At 40.6% G+C, this 20,979-nt stretch overlaps 1 protein-coding gene across 3 annotated transcripts in view; it reads left to right on the forward strand.

Annotated features, from left to right (window-relative positions):
* PPP4R4 (protein phosphatase 4 regulatory subunit 4) overlaps nucleotides 1-20,979 on the forward strand; it is a 123,359-nt gene that overhangs the window by 76,189 nt on the left and 26,191 nt on the right. For all 3 annotated transcript variants that reach the window (XM_075065658.1, XM_075065659.1, XM_032782911.2), the window contains 8 exons: nucleotides 6,122-6,244; nucleotides 7,363-7,532; nucleotides 9,312-9,431; nucleotides 11,593-11,670; nucleotides 13,661-13,744; nucleotides 16,590-16,772; nucleotides 19,362-19,467; nucleotides 20,304-20,451. In XM_075065658.1, coding sequence (XP_074921759.1) covers nucleotides 6,122-6,244; nucleotides 7,363-7,532; nucleotides 9,312-9,431; nucleotides 11,593-11,670; nucleotides 13,661-13,744; nucleotides 16,590-16,772; nucleotides 19,362-19,467; nucleotides 20,304-20,451 — 1,012 coding nt within the window. The remainder of the gene's footprint in view (nucleotides 1-6,121; nucleotides 6,245-7,362; nucleotides 7,533-9,311; nucleotides 9,432-11,592; nucleotides 11,671-13,660; nucleotides 13,745-16,589; nucleotides 16,773-19,361; nucleotides 19,468-20,303; nucleotides 20,452-20,979) is intronic.

The raw sequence follows: 20,979 nt of genomic DNA on the forward strand, positions 1-20,979 counted from the left end.
CAAGGTCATGCATTTCAGGGATTAATAACAAGAATATTTTGTTACAAGGCTGCGGGGACTTATCAAGTTGGAAGTAAAGCAAGAGGAGACCGGACCTTCAGATATTTGGTTGATCACAAGGACTGATGAGCCGCCAATGTGATATGGCATGTGAGAAAAAGCTATGCGGTCGTTGGAAAATCTGCATCAGGCGAAAGAAATAAATTCACAGTAGAACGATAAGGAGGTGTTAGTACCATTATACAAGGCACTGGTGAGACCTCATCTGGAATACTGTGTGCAGTTCTGGTCTCCCATGTTTAAGAAGGATGAATTCAAACTGGAACAGGTACAGAGAAGGGCTACTAGGATCATCTGAAGAATGGAAAACCTGTCTTATGAGAGGAGACTCAAAGAGCTTGGCTTGTTTAGCCTAGCCAAAAGAAGGCTGAGGGGAGATATGACTGCTCTCTATAAATATATCAGAGGATAAATACCAGGGAGGGAGAGGAATTATTTAAGCTCAGTACCAATGTGGGCACAAGAACAAATGGATATAAACTGGCCATTAGGAAGTTTAGATTTGAAATTAGATGAAGGTTTCTAACAAGCAGAGGAGTGAAGTTCTGAAACAGCCTTCCAATGGAAGCAATGGGGGCAAAAGACATATCTGGCTTCAAGACTATGCTTGATAAGTTTATGGAGGGGATGGTATAATGGGATAGCCTAATTTTGGCAATTAATTGATCTTTGACTGTTAGTAGTAAATATGCCCAATGGCATGTGATGGGATGTTAGATGGGGTGGGATCTGAGTTACTACAGTGAATTCTTTCCTGGGTGTCTTGCTGGTGAGTATTGCCTACATGCTCAGGGTTTAGCTGATCATCATATTTGGGGTCCTCCAGGGCAGATTGGCAGAGGTCGTGTGGAATTTTCACCTTCCTCTGCAGTGTGGGGCATGGGTCACTTGCTGGAGGATTCACTGCACCTTGAAGTCTTTAAACCATGATTTGAGGACTTCAATAGCTCATGCATAGGTTAGGGCCTCTCACACATAAACCCACAACTTTTATTATGCCAAACCACAGATCCTAGTCTCTATTTGGAAACAACATGAACTATTGCACTCTCTAACATAAAATGTAAGGAACAATAATGCCCACTGAGTTACAGTAATTAAAGCAGCTAGATGAATAATACTTATCGGAACTTACTTTCTAGGATGCTTCTTATTTAATTAAAAATACTGCTATGCTGACTAAGTGGATTTGCTGGCTCTCCCCCACCGTGGCTCTATTCTGGCCATGACCAGGGTCTTTTCCAGATCTTACAAATTTCAGCCAAAGGCTAACTGGAGGTATAACATTTAAGATTATCAAGCCCAATTTGTGCAAGATGATTCATGGCCAGGCCCAGATAAACCAATGTGCACCCTTCATTTGAGGAGGGACCCTGACAAACAGGGCAAAAAAAATTAACAGTGCTGTAGTGCAATGCCACTCACTTAAATATGGCATAGGTGCCCCTCTGTCCTGACAGAGGAGTAGCCAGCCAAACTTGAGCAGCTCTGTGACCCTTTTCAGTCCGTGTCACAATGCCCTTCACTGAAGTTTGGCCCAGCTGCACCAAACCTGAGCAGCATGTGTGGGTTACATGTGGCTGTGTGAGTGTGGAGCAAGTGGAGCTGAGCAGTCAGGATCAGGAGGAGCCAGCCTAGTCCAGGACAGGAATGGAGTGCTGGGATGGTGGGGTGTCAGTAAGTGGCCAAAAAGGTCCCTGGGGTGGTGGGTGAAGGATTGGGGATGAGAATTGGTGGGCTGTGGGATGAGAGTTTGGGGGAGAGTTAGAGATGTTGAGAAATGGTGGGGTAAGAGTTGGGATGAGTGAGAGATGTTGGGGGACTGATGGAGTTGGCGGTGAGTGGAGAATGTTGAGGGTTGTGGCCGATAGGATGAGGTGTTTGGGGCTGGAGTGATGCATGTCAGGTCTGATGGGATGTGTGTGTGTGCTGTCAGGATAAGTGGGGGCCAGTGGATAGTTATTACATTTGGGAGCCTGTGTGTGGATGGGGTAGAATGGAGGACTGTATGGGGTGAGGTATGTGTTGGGGGGAGAGAGGCATTAGGAATATCTTGCCTTTCATCTCCCTCAGGAGTACCAGACACTTTTTTCAAATACTTACAGCCTGTACTCACCTGTAGAAAAGTGATTCCCATAAACTAAAACCACAATGATAATTAACTACCACACTTCCATTGCCATAAGAGGATCAAAGTCTCTATTTTGTTTCTAGAATTTTATTTTGTTCTCTCTCCCCTGCTTCCTCTCCGTTACTCAAAGTACATTCTAAAGCTTGCACTGATGTAACGGTGAGAAAAAATGAGACCATTGACTAGGTTCAGTCCAGGGTCTGTGCTGACAGAAAGTCTAATTAAGATTGGGGGAATTGCAGTGGCATAAATACTTGCAATCTTCTGTCTGTCAGGGGACCATGCAACAAATCAGTACACTCTAAAAATAGGTGGTGCTTGCCTGGCAGGCAGGATGTGTCCAGAGTGGCTGACGGACATACTGAATCAGCACCATTGTCTCGGCAGCCTCTGCTGATGGCACTCCTACAGAGTGTCTGATGAAAATGAAATCTGACCTTGACTGGTGGACAGAGATGCTGGAACAATTTGTATAGTGGGAGTGCTGAGAGCCATTGAATCAAACTGTAAACCCTGTATTTAATGAAAATCATTTCAAGCCAGGGGGTGCTGCAGCACCCCCCGCACCATTAGTTCTAGCACCTATGCTGGTGGAATTCTCTCTGGGATGAAGGAGCCAGGTTGGTCCAAGGATGCATCATTTGTAACTGTAAATGAGCATAACAATTTTTGCCATATGATTTTATTCTCATGTATGGCAGATACACTAGGTAAATTATTGAAGCAATACCCAGTTTTGTTCTGTGCTTTATAAAGCACGATATAGATACACAGCACTGTATACATTGGCATTGATTGTAAGTGTTGAGGATCAGCAGCGCCTGTTGACATCAATTAGATCTGTAGATGCTTGGCACCGTGAAAATCTTTTTCTTCTGGTTACAGAATTAATGCAGGTGTTTTGTATGGCTCTTTAGCATGTATTTTTGATGGGTTTCCCCCTGCGGTGCAACCTGGAACTGGAGTACTGAGCCATCTGTCTCACCAGCTTGGCTTCCTCTTACTCCGTGATGCTGTGGCAAGCTACAATCCCCTCCAGGACTTGTACTCACACAGACACTCACACAGGCAGGGAAACACCCAGCTGCAGTTACATGAAGGGGCCATTGACTGCATGAATCAACAATAGAGAGGCTGCAGCCAGTTCCTCACAGCTCCCCAGCCTAGGACCCCAGAGCTGTACTGTCTTGCCCTGGTCAAAAGCTTGACCAGTATAAATTTATTACCCAGTCCGTCCCTTCCTTGATGTGAAGAGGACAATGCCCCAGCCCCTGTTCCTCAGTAGATTCCCCAAGCACTTCAAGCAAACCACACTGTTTTAGGTAAAATAGAAAACAGGTTTATTAACTACAGAAAGATAGATTTTAAGTGATTTATAAGTAATAGCAAACAGATCAAAGTAGATTACCACAAGTAAATCAAAAACACAATCTGAGTTCTTTAAACTGGACAGGATTTGAATCAAGCAGTGTCTTACCCTGTTAGATAGTACAAACAGTCCACCAAGCTTCCATACACAGGCAGGCTTCCTTCTTTCCTGCCTGGAACCCTGCTCCCCCAGTTCAGTCTCTGTTCCTTGGTGTTTCCAGGTGTTGTGTTGTATGGGCAGTGAGGCCCAGTGGTCATGTCAATTCCCCTTTTTATAGATTCTTCCATCTTGCTGGAAAGATCTTTTGCCGTGATCTGAGTCAAACAGTTCCCATTGTGTAGTGCTGTCTCTGAGAGATTTCCATTGTTCACAGTTCCTGGGGTAATCCTTCTGAGTGTTTGTATTCTTCTCTATGTGCCATCAATGTTGTTTGGCTTTTTATGGCTGTACCTGAAAGGCTTCTTGTGGGCATTCTCAACCTCACGTGTTTCAGTGGCACATACATAGTGAAACTTCATAAACAATGATAGCACATACAACTTAACAGGATATTAATGTTCAACAAATTAAGACTTTTAAAATGATACCTCACAAGGCATACTTTGTACAGAACATATGATTATATTTGGGGGAGATAGCTCAGTGGTTTGAGCATTGGCCTGCTAAACTCAAGGTTGTGAGCTCAATCCTCAAGGGGGCCATTTAGGGATCTGGGGCAAAAATCTGTCTGGGGATTGGTCCTGCTTTATGCAGGGGGTTGGACTAGATGATCTCCTGAGGTCCCTTCCAACCCCTGCATTCTACGATTCTATCACCAATGGTGAATATGGGGTGCAGAGTGTCTCTTTGGGGCACATAGTGTCACAGCATTCATATTTCAGCTTTTCAAGAAAGACATTGTTGAAAAGAATATTGAAATGATATTTTAAATGCAATATTCTTTCCAAGCTGTAACACGCTTTTCTTCTAGTCAGCACTGCAAAACTTCAGGCTTCTCACAATTTATGGGTGTGTGATCTTGTATCTTTAGGAAAGTTGAGGCAGATTCTCTGTTAAGTTCATTTGGCTCAATGTGGGGGCCCAGTTATACTTCCATGATTCTCTTCCCAGCTTTGCCTCAGCAGAAGCTGGAGAGGCTTGAATTGGAGGTATTCTAGCTGGCAACAATTGGCCTTGTCTCCATGGGAGCATCTTGGATAATTGAAGTGCACTGTTTTCAGCCATGTTCCCTATACTGAAGATTGCTGGGGTTAAGGAAAGCAATAGGAGCCAGCTACACTGGCTCTACAGTTGCAGATAATCTCCACTGCTTTTTCACCATCAGAGAGGTACAAAAGAACAAAGTGGGCCAGAAACCTGGCCCATAGAGAGTATGCAAAAGTATCCTAACATGTCTGTGTGATGCAGCAGTTGTTAAAGTCACTGTTCATTATTTACCAGTTAGTACTGTATATAGTAATATTCTTTTTTTTTCTTCAGAGCTGTTCAATTGTTTATCTTCATCAGCAGCCCTGTATTTTGCACAACATCTCCCACTCCCACTCCTGTTTTTCTGACTTTACTGCACCTTCCTGGTACATAAGAGAGAAGCAAATATTTACTTAACAAGGAGTTGATGACGAATTATCAAAATAATCAACATGTAAACCATATGGAAAGCTGCATAATGAAAAGCAGATAGTTTGGGGAGAATACCAATGAATGCAATTGGATTCTTTAACAGATAGCATTTGTTGGAATGGGATACCTCGGGGTGGAGGGGTGGAATCTCCATCCTTAGAGGTTTTCAAGGCCCAGCTTGACAAAGCCCTGGCTGTGATGATTTAGTTGGCATTGGTCCTGCTTTGAGCAGGGGATTGGACTAGATGACCTCCTGAGGTCTCTTGCAACCCTAATCTTCTATGATTCTATGATTTGTACCATTGGATACAGTAGTAGATTTATTTTCAAACTGTTGAGACTATCAATTTCTCCCTTCTGTTTGAAGTTTTTTACTTACTATTGCTGCAACAGCTGTTTTGGCTGTTGGAAGGGGTTAAAGAGTGGTCAGAGGTTATGTACAGCCCTGCAGATAAACAGGAGGGAGCTCAGTAGGTTGAAAAGCTTTTATTTCTAGCTGACCTTGAGATCCAAGGTAGCAGAACTCACCCTGTCCCACCTTGACAAGCTCTCCCTTTATCCTCTTCCTCGCCATATATCTTCTCCCTCTTATCTCTTGGCTACTAGGTGTGTTGGTGGAGGAGAAGGTGGGTGTGCTTCTTCACTTACCCACACACTGCAGGTCAGAGCCTGTGCACAGAGAGCTTTTGTTGTCCCATCCTGTACAGATGAGGCGTCTTCCCTAGAAAAGGGGGTGACCCATAGAGGCCTCAAAAGCTTGTACATTAAAATAAATAGATTTCACTCATACTCTTACTTAATTAAAATATGGGTGTCAGCTAAACAAGAATCCCAGCAGCACTTTAAAGGACCTTGACATTTTTATCATGAAAGGGACATATGCTCCTCTTCAAGTGAATGAACACGAACGTCTAACTTTACACAATTGTTTTGTTTTTCAGATGACAGAAGTCAAACTGTTCTCCCTTTAGTGAAATCATTCTGTGAAAAATCCTTCAAAGTGGATGAATCGATTCTTGTTTCTTTGTCTTTCCATTTAGGGAAACTATGTAATGGACTATATGGTATGATTTAATGATTATTATAAGTTCAGAGTGACTCAATGTATTGTGAAGTCTACAGATTAGAAAATGTCCAGATAGCCAAAATTTATCAAGTGGAATGATAATTAGGAGTACAAAAACCCTCTGAAACCATCTGTAACACAAAGTTTAGATTGTTTTTTCTTTTTCATATTTTCTCTACTTTCATTGTTTTGTTTTGATGCCTGGTTTTGTTGCAAGTTTCATCCTGAAGTGAGTGTGTTAGTTGTGGTTACACTATAAACCTTTGAAAATAGGGCATGATATTATCAATAAGGTGCTAGATGCTGTGCTGTGTCTCCTCAAATACAGTACAAAGTGTTAGCCCAGGAAGAAATGGGAGCAAAGGAGGCTTTATGCCACTTTTCCACCACTTGGATTTCTGGGTGCTCTCGCATCTGAATATGCAGCTCAGAATCCTCAAAGCAGTGAGCTGTACAAACACTCCCCTTGCACCACCAGCATGTGTCCTGCACTGAGGCCTATGAGGCTAGGGCAGTGTAGGGCCACTTAGTTTAGCTCTAAACTGCTCCCATATCATGGGGTTTTTTATTGTCCCTATACATCTATAAACTGGGTAGGGGCTGGATAGAGATCAAAATCCAGCCCACTGATTCTTTAAATGTAAGGTGAAATTCACTGTACTACAGGTGGCCCAGCTAAACTCTTCCATGCTACTTAAACCCTTAAGGTCCCAAAGGCTTAATTTGTGCAAAGGGCTTTGCCTGAGATCAGTGAAAACGGTGGTGGTGTTCAAAGATTTGGAGGCAAGAAGGGGAATAAATGTGACCATACCATTTTTAAAATATATTCACAATCCTCCCAAATGAAACCCTTAATATTCTAAAAATTATATATTTCTAAAATACAGATGTGAAGATTTCTTCTTCTGTGAGTAGGTTTAATTTTTCTGTAATCACTATTTCACCCTACTACTTGCAATAAGGAAATGATTCCTATTGGAGTCATTATATGAGAATGAATTGGGGAAATGGTTTATTTGATTGCTCTGGAAATAAACTCAAGTTGTTGGATATTGTTAGCTTTTTCCCTGATATTCTGTAACAAGAAACTTAAGCATTAGTGTTGTATTTTTAAAGGAATTTTTACTCCAGAGCAACACTTGAGATTTTTGGAATTTTACAAGAAACTTTGCACACTGGGTTTACAGCAGGAAAATGGACACAATGATAATCAGATACAACTTCAAACCCTAGAGCAAGAAAAGAAGTATATATCAGTAAGGAAGAACTGTGCTTACAACTTTCCAGTAAGTTAACTGCTATTTTATAAAACTTACATTATACACATTAGCCACAAAACAGGAATAGATGTAAGATGTGAAATCTGTTACCATATAGTATATTGTGACCCAAATCCGAACTCCTGTGCAAAGCAAAAGTAAATTGACTTAGTGCAGGGATTCTCCAAGAAGGCTTTGAGTAAAGCTAAGTTCTTATCACAGATATTTTAGTAAAAGTCATGGACAGGTCATGAGCAATAAACAAAAATTCATGGAAGCCCATGACCTGTGCCAGACTTTTACTAAAAATATCCCTGACAAAAGAGAGAGAAAGAGTTCAGTACCCATCTCTTCTAGGCTTTGGGGTGCCCTGCCACTTCAGTGAATGGGAGCTCTGGGGTCTCCCTGCATGGCAGCTGAGCAGCTTTGGGGGCACCCTGCTGCCTGCAGTGGCAGGAAGCTCTGGGGGGATCCTTGCCACCTGCAGTGAGTAGGAGCTCTGGGGTCCCCTGTCACCCATGGGAGCTGAGCTGCTATGGGGTCTCCTCACCCCCTGCTGTGGCTCGGAGTTCTGAGGAGTCGCCACTGCCCACTGTGGCTAGGAGCTGCAGGGTCCGCCCATTGCAGCCAGGAGCTGCAGGGTCCTGTCACTGGTGGGGGGGACTGGGAGCTGCAGGGGGAGTGGGGAGCAGGAGGCTGGCTGGGAGCTCCAGCCCTGTGGCTGAAAATATCACTGGGGACAATGGAAGTCACAGATTCTGTGACTTCTATTTATCCCCAAATCACAGAAAACCAGTGGTGAGTTTTGACCAAGATGTTCCTGTCATCAAAGATCTCTCACATACACTGTTCCCTCAAAGTCTCTTGCACAATGCATTGAAAGAACAGCTGTTTGTAAGCTCTCCATAGATGGAACCTCCCCACCCATTCTGCACAACTGGCTTTCCAAGTGGCACAGGATTTAGCTCTGAATGAGCTAGATATGCGTCCAACTCATGTACCCTTATGTATTTGCTAAATAAAAGGTCCTTTCACATATGAAATAAGAAATGAGGCTTTTATGCCTAAAACTATTGTTTCTATTAATCTGCCTTCCATTTTGAATGTTTACAAGTATCTTTTATATTTAAAGGAACATTTCTTTGTAGTCAACCTTATCAGCCATGTTTTTTAAGTTGGCTTAAAATCTGCACAAAGTACATAATTAGATATCTACTGATTTACTTGAGCTATTACATGTTTTGTGCATACATAACGTTAGCCAAATTTTCAAAGATTGGCTTTGTTGCTGTCTAAACATGTATTTTATGTATTTGTTTTTAAAAGCTCCAATTGAATGTTTTAGTTGTTTAGAGAATAAGTTAAAATATGTAAAACTAAAGGATCCATATCCATAATACCAAGACTTTTTCCTGTCCTCCTGGAACTGACCCAATCGCTCAGAATATAGATTGCCCGTTAGTTAACTCATCATGAAATAATAGGTTCCTGTGCAAACTATCCTGTATTTCTCAATCTGTCTCTTCAGAAAAAGCCTTGCAGCGTGTCCAAAAGTTAGCTGATCCAAATTTTATCAGACCATGGGTTAGAAGAGAGTTCCAGAGTTGAGGACCAGTCACAGAAAATGTCCTATCAGCAGCTCCCCCATTTTTAAATCAGTATGTATTAGCTCAAGTGTTCTGCTGATTACAGCAGCAGTGGTTTCACACAGGGGAAGAGGTGGTCCATCCAGTAGCTGGAAATCGCAAACATTTTGGCCCTATATGTGTACATTTGGATTAAAGACTCCATCTTATTTGTCCACAGGCCATGATTGTTTTTGTGGATCCAAAAAACTTCCATTTGGAACTATACTCTACATTTTTCTGTCTTTGTCATGACCCTGAAGTGCCAGTCAGATACACTATGGCTATTGGCTTGTATGAAGTAAGTCCAGAAAGTTTCTTTGTTAGTACTTCAGATTTTTTTTTTTTTGCTTTTTAATATTTTATGTGGTTTTGACACTTGTCTGCTTAAATTGACATTTGTTATATTTTAACTATGGAGTGCAGAAAGCTTTGGAAAATTTGCTAAAATTCTTCAGTTTATTGAAAGTCTTCTGGTTTATAATTATAATCCACTGCACACTTTTTAAATATGTTTTAAGGGACTGGAAATTTAACTTGAAGGAGATTGTCATTGATTTTGGTGAAGGAAGTTTTGGTATGGTGGATTAGGAGAACAGCAGATAGGAAAGACTCCAGAACAGGAAATTTAAGTAGTATAAATAAACAGTATGGTCCAAGATTTTGGAGCCAAAGAGCCAGAGGACAGGAATTGGGAGAAATAACTGGGACTAAAGAAAATAATTCTTCTTCTCCTTCTCCCCTACCTCCCCCCATCCCAAACTAGTGGGGAGAGAGTAGATTTAAAAAAAGTGAGAAGGATGGTATGTGAGGGAGACATGAGTGTGAGAAAGCGAGAAAGGAATATGCTGCATTTGATCTGATTCTACAATCCTTCTCTAGAACTGTAGGATTTGGGGCTTAGTTGACAGTGTGTGGAAGACACTGTAAGCACCAAGTCTAAGCAAAACACTGACTGAATTTTAATATTAACAGAGTTAGAAAGTTACAGAAGTGTAACAAGTATGTATATTATAATTAACTGCTTGGTTTTGTATAAGCTGCACTGTACTGTTTTATTAAATATATAAACTGACGTGGTTTTATAGGTATTAATGATTTTTAAATGGAACAAATTGCACAAATGAATGTAAAATCCCCTTCCTCAGTTTAATTATAATCCATACTCTTCAGATGGTCACTTTCATCCAAGGATTGCAGAGCTTTACTGTAAGCCTCAGAACAACTCAGGGCTCACTCTTATTATCCCTAATTTATATATGGGAGAGAATGAGGCGGAGAGGTTAAACAGTTTGTTGAAGTTGTTCTGGTGAATTTCTAGTATAGTTAGAAATAAAACCAGTGTGTCTTGACTCCGTGCTTTAACCTCTACACAACATTGCCGTAGAAGGAGATAATTGAAGCTAGTAGCGGATATTGTATAACTGGCATATAATTCTGCAAAATCCTGTACTTCATGTCTCTACCCCTAGACACCTTTAAAATGATATTTGAATAAATAAAAGAAAATTATTTTAGCCCTGTAAAAAGGACTTGTGAGATTACACTTGAAATGTGTGCACAGTAGGGTATGTTAATGTGTTATTATCATGTCATCAGTGTAATTAGTCAGCCAAATGTCACACAGATATCAGTAATTTATGATGCTCACCTCTAGTTGGATATATTTTTGATTTAATATGTTCTGTAGCCATTTCCTAAGAGAAATTATATCCTTCCTCTTAGCTGGAGTAAACAGATTATTAGCATGAGCTAAGAGAAACAAAGAAAATGATAAAAGAGTATCCAGTATTACCAGATTTATCCCACATGGCTGAGAAGTCAGATTTCTTGGCACTTTTCTCTTATTTGCTGCCATATGCTGTTATTGATTGTTTTAACATTGACATTAGGCTTACTGCAGAACTTTAAATGTGACTTGTGAATTCTAATCAAATGTGCCAGCAGCCTTGGAGTTTATGAAGTGAGACCCTCAAATAGCAAAGGTTAGGGAGGCTTAAGGCCCATAGCTGATGCCAAACCAACCTTTATTTCTTCAATTCAGCTGTCTGACTCTGTTACCTCTGTTATTGGAGCATGCAGCAGACTGTTATAAAAGCCCTGAATGTTTCTCTAAGTATTTGCAGATCACCTTAAAAAACAACAACCCACCTTTGGAATATAAACATTAGAAAAGGAAGCGCTTGTTAGCCCAGTCTCAATGGCATGTTTAATAGTTATGCAACAGCCCTGATGTTCATTTTGCATGCTGTTATAAAAGCAATGTTATATGCTAATGGCAGGAAAGTACATAATCTCAACAATTTTAAAGTGCATTTTGTGGATGTCAGAGATTTGTTCAGCATCCCTACTTCCATATTTCTAGTCAAACTGTACTGAAAAGTAAATGCAGCTACTTTAACTGAGGTATTTCCATGAAACTAAAGTGTGTTATAGTTTGTTTGTCTTACTGTCTTTTTTAGGTTGCTAAGCTTTTAGATTCGGGTGTGTATGTAATACATAAAGAACTGGTAACACTACTGCAGGATGATTCATTGGAGGTAATATATTATTTGCTCTTTTTTATTTGTTGGTTACATTAATAATGCTTATCAACAATAAAATAAACCAGTATAATGAATGATTGAAGTGAAAAGCTTTACTTTTAGTTCACATATTCTATAAAGATTCAAGGAGCCATTTTAGACTCAGATTTATCTTGGTGCCTTTGAAGGTGATGACTGTTGGAAAATAAAAGGGGAAAAAATAGAGGGATATTTCAAGTCAATAACCCTCCCCTGTTTTCATCATATTCAAAATTTGGTTGAACATGGTATAATTTATCAGAGGTGGCAGAAGCTCTCTTTGAGTGGATACATACATACAGGTACATACAGCAATCTAAGCATACTAAGCATGGAGAATGGGGAGAATCAAGGAGCAGGAGGAAGTTGGAGTGTCAGAGGAAGTCCAGGTAGGTCCTCTGTATGGGGGGGGTGCAAAGCTGGGGTATCAGGATGGATGCTCTGCATGGAGAGTGGGGGATAGTTAGAGTGTCAAGGATAGGAGTGGGAGTAGGGTGAGTGCACTCCTGGGGAATGAGAAGAGCTATAGGGATTTCGCTGGCATGGAGCAGGTGGCTCCGGGCTGGGAAGTGGGGGCCCAGTGGTTTGCACCAGAGGTGGCTGATCCCAGCCTAATCACCTGGTTTCCTACCTGCGCCCCAGACCAATCCTTGGCACTGCAGCAGCCACTTGAGCCCCTCCAGGTCTCACTCTTTCCTCTGCAGCCCTGGAGCCCTACTTGGCTTGAGCTTACAAAACAACTTGCTTAAGGTCAGAAACATAGATCACAATAATATTTCCATTGCAGGGGACTAGCCCTCCCAACCCGGATTCCACTGCCCCTGTAACTTATCTAGATTGGTTAATTTATAAAATTGCATGTAAATCCATTCATTTTCAGGATACATAGATTATAGAGAGATTTCAAGTTTTTGGGTTATTTTTTCTTTCTCTGACTGAACAGGAGGTATGATAGTGTTGTGATTAAGGCACAGGACTTGTAGAAAGGAGACCTAGATTTTTGTCCATGGTCTGGCACAGACTTTCTGCATGACTTTGGGCTACTTACCTAAATTTCTTGTGCCTCAGTTTCGCCATGTATAAAATACTTAACCATCTTGCAAAGATGTTGCGAGATTTTTGGTTCTCCATTGAAATGGCCAAATGGTTAAATAAGAAAAAAGCAGTTCAGTCCCAATGCAGTAAAATACTGAAGGAATTTCAACTCTCATCTTTAGCATGTGATTACTCCTTTTGACTTCAGTGGAATTATTTCAATATCTGGACCACTTTGTTTTGTATAGGGTCATTGGCCAAGATATTGAAAAATGAATATGGATTTTGGGTGCCCAGCTTGAGACACCTTAAAAGGGCCTGATTTTCACAGAGCAGGTTCTCAGCACTTCTGAAAATTAGGCCCCTTTAAGATGTCTCAAGTTGAGTGCTCAAAAATTCAGGATCTAAAACCATCAGTCATCAATATAGGATTTGTCTCTACAGTATGTTTAATAGTGTTATTTCTAGTCTAGTTTTAAATGCCCCAAGCTTTCAATGACATGTTATTCTGCATTTCCAGTGTATTATATTTTACTCCATCAAGCGCAGTTTGGCTAAAGCTGGATAAAGAAAGAGTTTTAAGTTTTGTCTGGCAAAAATTGTCCAAAATATATTTATTTGCTTTTATATCTGATAAAATTCTTACTAAACTGTCTTGCAAAACTGCAGAGGAACATGGAAAGATATTTACATTTTAATATTTTATATTGTGAATACTTTGGTTTAAAAGATCTGACTGTATTATGGGTATGATCTTAGTAACATTATCAGAACAAATAATGGGACCTGATTCTCCTTTGATTTATGTTGGTGTAAAAGAGTAGTAACATCACTGAAGTCAGTAGGGACTTACCAGTGTCACAATTGTGCAAGAGAAGAATCAGGCCAAGTCAGTTTACAAACATGATTAATCCAACATTTCTTTAAATAGGTATTAGATGCACTGATAAGTCACCTTCCTGAAATTCTTGAACTTATGACTACTGGAGGAGAAAACAGTGGATCGGAAAGCAAGGTAAGCAACCTGTGTTTTGTAGTTTAGTTCTAAACATGAAAGGAGGTTAGTACTGAAGTTGTTTCACATATGTAATGCTCATTGAAATCACTGAGCCCTGGTTTACACTACGAGTTTAGGTCGAATTTAGCAGCGTTAGATCGATTTAACCCTGCACCCGTCCACATGACAAAGCCATTTTTGTTGATTTAAAGGGCTCTTAAAATAGATTTCTGTACTCCTCCCTGATGAGGGGATAGCGCTTAAATCAATCCTACTGGGTCGAATTTGGGGTGTGTGGACGCATTTCAACGGTATTGGCCTCCAGGAGCTATCCCAGAGTGCTCCATCGTGACCGCTCTGGACAGCACTCTCAACTAAGATGCACTGGCCAGGGTAGACAGGAAAAGCCCCGCGAACTTTTGAATTTCATTTCCTGTTTGGCCAGCGTGGCGAGCTGATCAGCACAGGTGACCATGCAGAGCTCATCCGCACACGTGACCATGGAGTCCCAGAATTGCAAAAGAGCTCCAGCATGGACCGAACGGGAGGTATGGGGTCTGATCGCTGTATGGGGAGATGAATCCATGCTATCTGAACTCCGTTCCAAAAGATGAAATGCCGGAATATTTGAAAAAATCTCCAAGGGCATGAAGGACAGAGGTTATAACAGGGACCCACAGCAGTGTCGCATAAAACTTAAGGAGCTCAGGCAAGCCTACCAGAGAAGCAAACAGCCGCTCCGGGTCACAGCCCCAGATATGCCGCTTCTATGATGACCTGCATGCTGTTCTAGGGGGTGCCCCTACAACTACCCCACCCCTGTACTTCCATCCTCCTCCACCCCTCCCGGGCTACCTTGGCAGTTATCCCCTCATTTGTGTGATGAATTAATAAAGAATGCATGAATTTGAAACAACAATGACTTTATTGCCTCTGCAAGTGGAGATCAAAGTGGGGAGGGGAGGGTAGTTGGTTTACAGGGAAGTAGAGTGAACGAGGGGGGCAGGTTTCCATCAAGGAGAAATAAACAGAACTTTCACACCATAACCTGGCTAGTCATGAAACTGGTTTTCAAAGCTTCTCTGATGCACAGCGCTCCCTGCTGTGCTCGTCTAACTACCCTAATGTCTGGCTGTGTGTAATCAGGAGCCAGGGGATTTGCCTCAACCTCCCGCCTCGGCATAAACATCTCCCCCTTACTCTCACAGATATTGTGGAGCACACAGCAAGCAGTAATAACGATGGGAATATTGGTTTTGCTGAGGTCTAACCGAGTCAGTAAACTATGCCAGCGAGCTTTCACATGTCCCAATGCACAGTCTACCACCATTATGCACTTGATCAGTCTATAGCTGAACTGCTCCTTACTACTGTCCAGGCTTCATGAGCTACGGGAGCAAGGGGTAGGCTGGGGTACGTGCGACTGCATGGGCTGCCGACTGGGAGAGCAGCCTGAGGCAGAAGCCTCCAGCTGGCATGATATTCCAGGCAGGATTGAATCTCCGTTAGATGAATCTTAAAGAAGAGAATGACCTGGAGTCATTCCCATTTTTGTCCAGGCGCCCTCGACCGACCTCACCGAGGCCGGCCAGGAGCACCCATGGGACGACAATGATGGTTAGCAGTCCTATTGCACGGTTTGCCATCTGCAAGGCAAGGCAAGGGAATGCTGGCAGTATTGCATCTGCCAGCAGAACCCAGGAGACATACGGTGACAGTGAGCTGAGCAGGCTCCATGCTTGCTGTGGTATGTCGTCTGCACGGGTAACCCAGGAAAAAAGGCGAGAAACGATTTTTTGCCGTTGCTTTCACGGGGAGGGTTGGGGGGGGTGCTGACGACATGTACCCAGAAACACCCGCGGCAATGTTTGTGCCCCATCAAGCATTGGGAGCTCAAGCCAGAATTCCAATTAGCAGCGGAGACTGCAGGAACTGTGGGATAGCTACCACAGTGCAATGCTCCGAAAGTCGATGCTAACCTCGGTACTGTGGACGCCCACTGCCGACTTAATGCGCTTAGTGGGGACACACACAGTCGACTATATCAAATCGATTTCTAAAGAATTGACTTCTATTAAATCGACCTAATTTCGTAATGTAGACATACCCTGAGAGTCTGTTTTCAGAAGGACTATGGGACCGGATCGTGACTCTGATAAAACTGCAAACTGACATTTGTATTTATTTGTTTCTATACATATCAAGAGAGAGAGATAATTATATAGATATGTAACGTCTGTACAATGCAAAAATTTTCAGTTTATATGTGCTTTCTGTCTGAATAAATAACTACAAAGTTTCCAAAAGGGATCAGATTTTCAAACATAGTTGTTAAGTTGCATCTAAGTTGTGCAGTTGCATCTTTATGGTTTCATAGTCAAAGTAGTTGCATATGTCTAATAGTGATTTGTATGCACATCTGGGTAACTTTGTATAGAACTGCCCTTTCAGACAGTTAATCCTTTTAGGAGGAATGATGGCCTTGTAATTAGGGTACTGAACAAGTATGTGGGAAACCTGGGTTCTACTCCCAGCTCTGCCATGTACTCCCTCTGTGATCATGGGCAAATGCCTCTATTTTCCCATCTGTAAAATGGGGATGATACTACTCTACCTCATGGGCATACTGTGAATACAAATTTATTAGTGAAGGGAAGTGATCAGCTTATCCATTGCTGTGGGTATACAATAACATGATTGGATGAATGGATTTTGCATGTGCAAAAACACAGGCTATCATCTTAAAATAGAAACAAATCAGTCTTGCAGATTTCTAAATTAACATAATTTTAGGCTTCAATTAATACTTTGTCATAATGACTTGAGATTTTAAATTTTTAATGTTTTTATTTTATATTTTTAGTTATTGACTGTCCCTGACTTGATTCCGGCACTAACGACTGCGGAACAGAGAGCAGCAACTTCTTTAAAATGGAGAACTCATGAGAAGTTACTACAAAAATATGCATGCCTGCCTCATATCATATCAAGTGATCAGATTTATTATCGTTTTTTGCACAGAATGTTGACAATCATTATGACAAATGTGAGCCCCAAGCTCTCTCTATCTCTCTTCTATTGTTTTCATATTTGTTTCTAATGCTTTAAAATGACTAATGCAATATAAATAATACTTCTATGTACTATTTATCTTATTTAAAATTAGTATTTATTATATTATCTTCTATAGAACAAAGTTAGGTTATTCACCAGTTTTATCACAAGACTAAGAAAATGCTCAAAGAATCTCCCCTCCCCCCAACACACCTTTCATAGGAAAAGTTGAATTTAATTAACATTTCATGAAATTGTCATGTATTCTTTTCTGGATTTCCCTTCCGATGCTATTGCTGATTCTCAATGTTTTTTTGTGAATCAAAATTTTCTCCTCTGAAAAATGACTCTCTTGCTTGATCCTTTAGCTTCCTTTATATTACACTCTTTCTTATGTGACATTTAATTCCATGGAGGAAGAGTACTGTAAAAGAGCAGCAGTTGTTGTTTATTTTTGCTAAGTTTATTTAATAGTGCGCTAAGTGATTTCCCAAAACAGTAGAAAGTTCAGTTCCTATACTTAGGAGCTTAAACACAAAAAAAGGGATGAAGAGAGTAGAGAAAGTGGGTAAACTATATAAATAAAAGGTCAAAATTGATGGGCCCAATTCACCATTGCATTACTCCAGTTTTACACCAGCGATATGCTAGTGATTTCTGTGGAGTAATGCAATGGTAAATCAGGCCTCATATTGCTTACTAGCAATAATAGGAGACAAAATGTGCATGACAGTTAAATTATTTTAGTTAAAACTAATATATTTTTAAAATAAAAGGATGTGGGAGATCTTTATTATTTTCACACACTGGGACATATGAATAAAATATGAATGGTAAACTTTTTGCAGTGGCATGACCTACTTCAATGTGAATATTTGGTAACTATGTAAAAAGCTGACCTGTAAACATTGGTTGTCGGAAAATGGAAAATGAATGCAAGAAAAGCAAAATATTTTTAGTTTTCACCCAATAACCAAAATATTTCAGTTTGGTATGCTACTGTGCTGCTTCATGAGAGCTGTAGTTCAGTTGCTTCATGCTCCCAGTCTCCTCTCCTGTCCAGGCTCCTTGGTCAGACTACATATCCTATTATGCACCATTGTCTTCCGTCTTGGTGAGAGGAGGCAGTACTTTATGGGAGTCCCACAGCCATGATGTATCATGGATTATGAAGTCCAGCTGGGGAGCTCAGCCACAAGAGGAGAATGAGAACGTGAGGCAACTGAACTACAACTCCCATGAGGTGTTGCAGCATCATATCCGAATCCAGATATTTTGGATTTGGGCTGAAAATGTTTTGGTTTTAAGAATTTTTTTTAACAAAAAGAATCATTTTTTTTCTGCAGAAAGCTATCACGTTTCGTGACTCTTTTTTGTGTGTCTTAAAGTTAAGCATGTGCCTGAGTGCTTTACTTGAATAAGGATAGAATTAAACATGCTTAAGTGCTTTTTTGGATCATGGATAAGACTAAATTTATGTCACAGAGGTCATGGAAGTCACGAAATGCCTGACTTCCAGAGATCTCCATGACATTCTCTGCTTCAGCGCCAGGGGCTGTGGCACTCTGGAGCTGGCAACCAGTGAGGTCTTGACAGGGTTCCAGTGACAGGCCGACAGCGGCAACAGGTAACTGGGCGGGAGGGGCACTGCAAGGTTCCAGCACAGGTGACAGACTCCTGAGGGGGCCCTCCTCAGAGTTCCAGCGATAGGAGACAGCCTCGTCTGGGGAGTGGGGGGTGCCTCAGGTGAGTGGCTGAAGGTGTCCCATTTTTTCATTGGGAAATATGGTCATCCTGCAGCTCCTAGCTGCCCTGGGCAGAGAGCCCCCCATCCTGAAGCTTCCAGCTGCCGCAAGTGGAGGGGATCCCCACAGCTCCCAGCTACCACAGTGGCAGGGGAAACCATGGAGCTGCAGCAGCAAAAGTCACGGACAGGTCACGGCTTCCATGAATTTTTGTTTATTGCCTGTGACCTGTCCATGACTTTTACTAAAAATAACCATGACAAAATCTTAGCCTTAATCATGGGCCAAAATTGTAGGTCTGTAAATACTACACACATCAGGAGCCATGCAGACCCACAAAAACTGAAATCAAAATGCAATATACAGTAAGTTATGGTCTACATGCACCTAGAGCACAATACAGGTACAATGTTAAACATTCAGACCTTTTTAACCATCTGAGTTTGTTCCTAAATTTTATAGAGCCAAATTTTTTCAACCAGCTGTGCCGATAAGTTATTGTTTGGCTGTTATCAGTCTGAAAAGTGACAATTATTTGAATTAAAGAAGAGGTTTAATTAAATATTAATGGAGTCTATTTGTAAAAATACTTGATCTGAGTAGATATTAAAAAGCATTTCAATTTGAAATGTAATATCTGTTAACCTTAGAGTGAAAAAATAATGTAGAATATTTTGCAAGGGGAAAAAAGGAAAATAAAACCACATTCCAAAATATCACACTTTCAGAAGGAACCTGATGAGGAGTTGTCCTTTTTTCTGTTGTAGTTGATAGTGTGTCCAAAAGTACTTATACATGCCTTTAGATGTTTAACTGTATTTCCTGTTTCTTTTAAGAATGTTCTCCCTGTCCAAAAAGCAGCTGCTCGAACTCTCTGTGTTTATTTACGCTATAATCGCAAACAAGAACAGAGGCATGAAGTCATTCAGAAATTGATTGAACGTAAGCAGTAATTTTTTCTTAATTACTTTATGAGAAGCAAATTAATTCTGGTAAATGAAAAGGAGATGGTGTTTAGGGTTGTACTCTGTAACCATATTAGCAATGAAGAAACAATATTCAGAAGACATATGGGACCACCAGTTTGTCCCGCAGTGTCATCAGATAACGTGTGAATATGTACCACAGCTATGCAAAGTACTCAGCAGGAAGAGTCTATGCAGGAAATTTACGATATGCTGAAAGATCCTGTAAAGCACACTGCTGGAATTCAATATTTTAAGTTAAAGGTGCTGTGTTATACAAAGCACAGTTTTTCTTAGAAAATAGAACACTAGAGGCTGCATTTTAAAAAGTGCTGAATAATACATTTTCTGAAAAATGAATAATTTATAGAGGATTTAAATAATTTAAAAGCAGCTGACAAGTTTGACCTACTGATTTGTACCATAGTTCCTCAAAAATTGCATAGAAGGATGAAAAACCCTCATTAATGATCCTTAGTGTTTACACAACTCTAGCTTCATGCTCCTGATATGTGGCGTGAAATGCATGAGTTTCTGTTCCATGTACCAGCTGTGTCACTTGGTAGTTCTGACGTTTCAGTGGACTAATCAAACACAGAGGATGAAATCCTGGCCCCCGTTGAAATCAGTGGCAAAACTGCACTGTCTTCAGTGGGGTCAGGATTTCAACCAGAGTGTGAATGCTGGGATTTGTGAGTTTATTGATCCCAACACAACCCTTAAAATCACTTTCAATCTCAGGCATATCTTTGAGACTTGATCTGTTTCAATCTGAAAACTTTACAGATAACCTTTTTGGGGTTTATTTTCCAGAGCTGGGCCAAGGAAAAAGTTACTGGAACAGACTTCGTTTTTTAGATACCTGTGAATTCATTATGGAACTGTTTTCCAAATCATTCTTCTGTAAATACTTCTTTCTACCTGTGCTTGAGCTTACCCACGATCCAGTAGCAAATGTGAGGTATTGTACCAATTGTATGAAATCTTATATGAAAAAAAACAACCCTATTCATTTCATGGTGTATATTAATATAATATTAAATGGCTTCTTTAAGTAAATTGAGTAAAAGGGCTAAGATTTTCTATGATCGTTTAAAAGAAAAAGAGGATTATAAAACATCCAGAAGAACATGGTATGATAGGACACAAAAGCATGGTTTTAAAAAGTTAAATCTTGCCTATTAATCTACTACGGCATGTTAACATAATAGTGGTTAGAGGAGGACCATATGATATCATTTATTTGTACTTTTACAAAGAACTTTATAGGTCTATTGAAGAAATTAGATGCCTGATTCAAGACCCATTAAAATGAATGGGAGTCTCTCCTATTGAATTAATTGAACTTTGGATCAGCCCTCAATTGGCATAATATGAAGGCTAAAGTACTGATTCAAATTAGAAAATGTCTTGGACAGAAAAAAATAGGAATAAATTATCAATTTTCAACATAAATGATTCACTGTGGGGTGGCTGCAGGTTCTGTGCA

This window comes from Chelonoidis abingdonii, chromosome 4 (assembly GCF_003597395.2).
Source record: "Chelonoidis abingdonii isolate Lonesome George chromosome 4, CheloAbing_2.0, whole genome shotgun sequence".
NCBI classification, from domain to species: domain Eukaryota; kingdom Metazoa; phylum Chordata; order Testudines; family Testudinidae; genus Chelonoidis; species Chelonoidis abingdonii.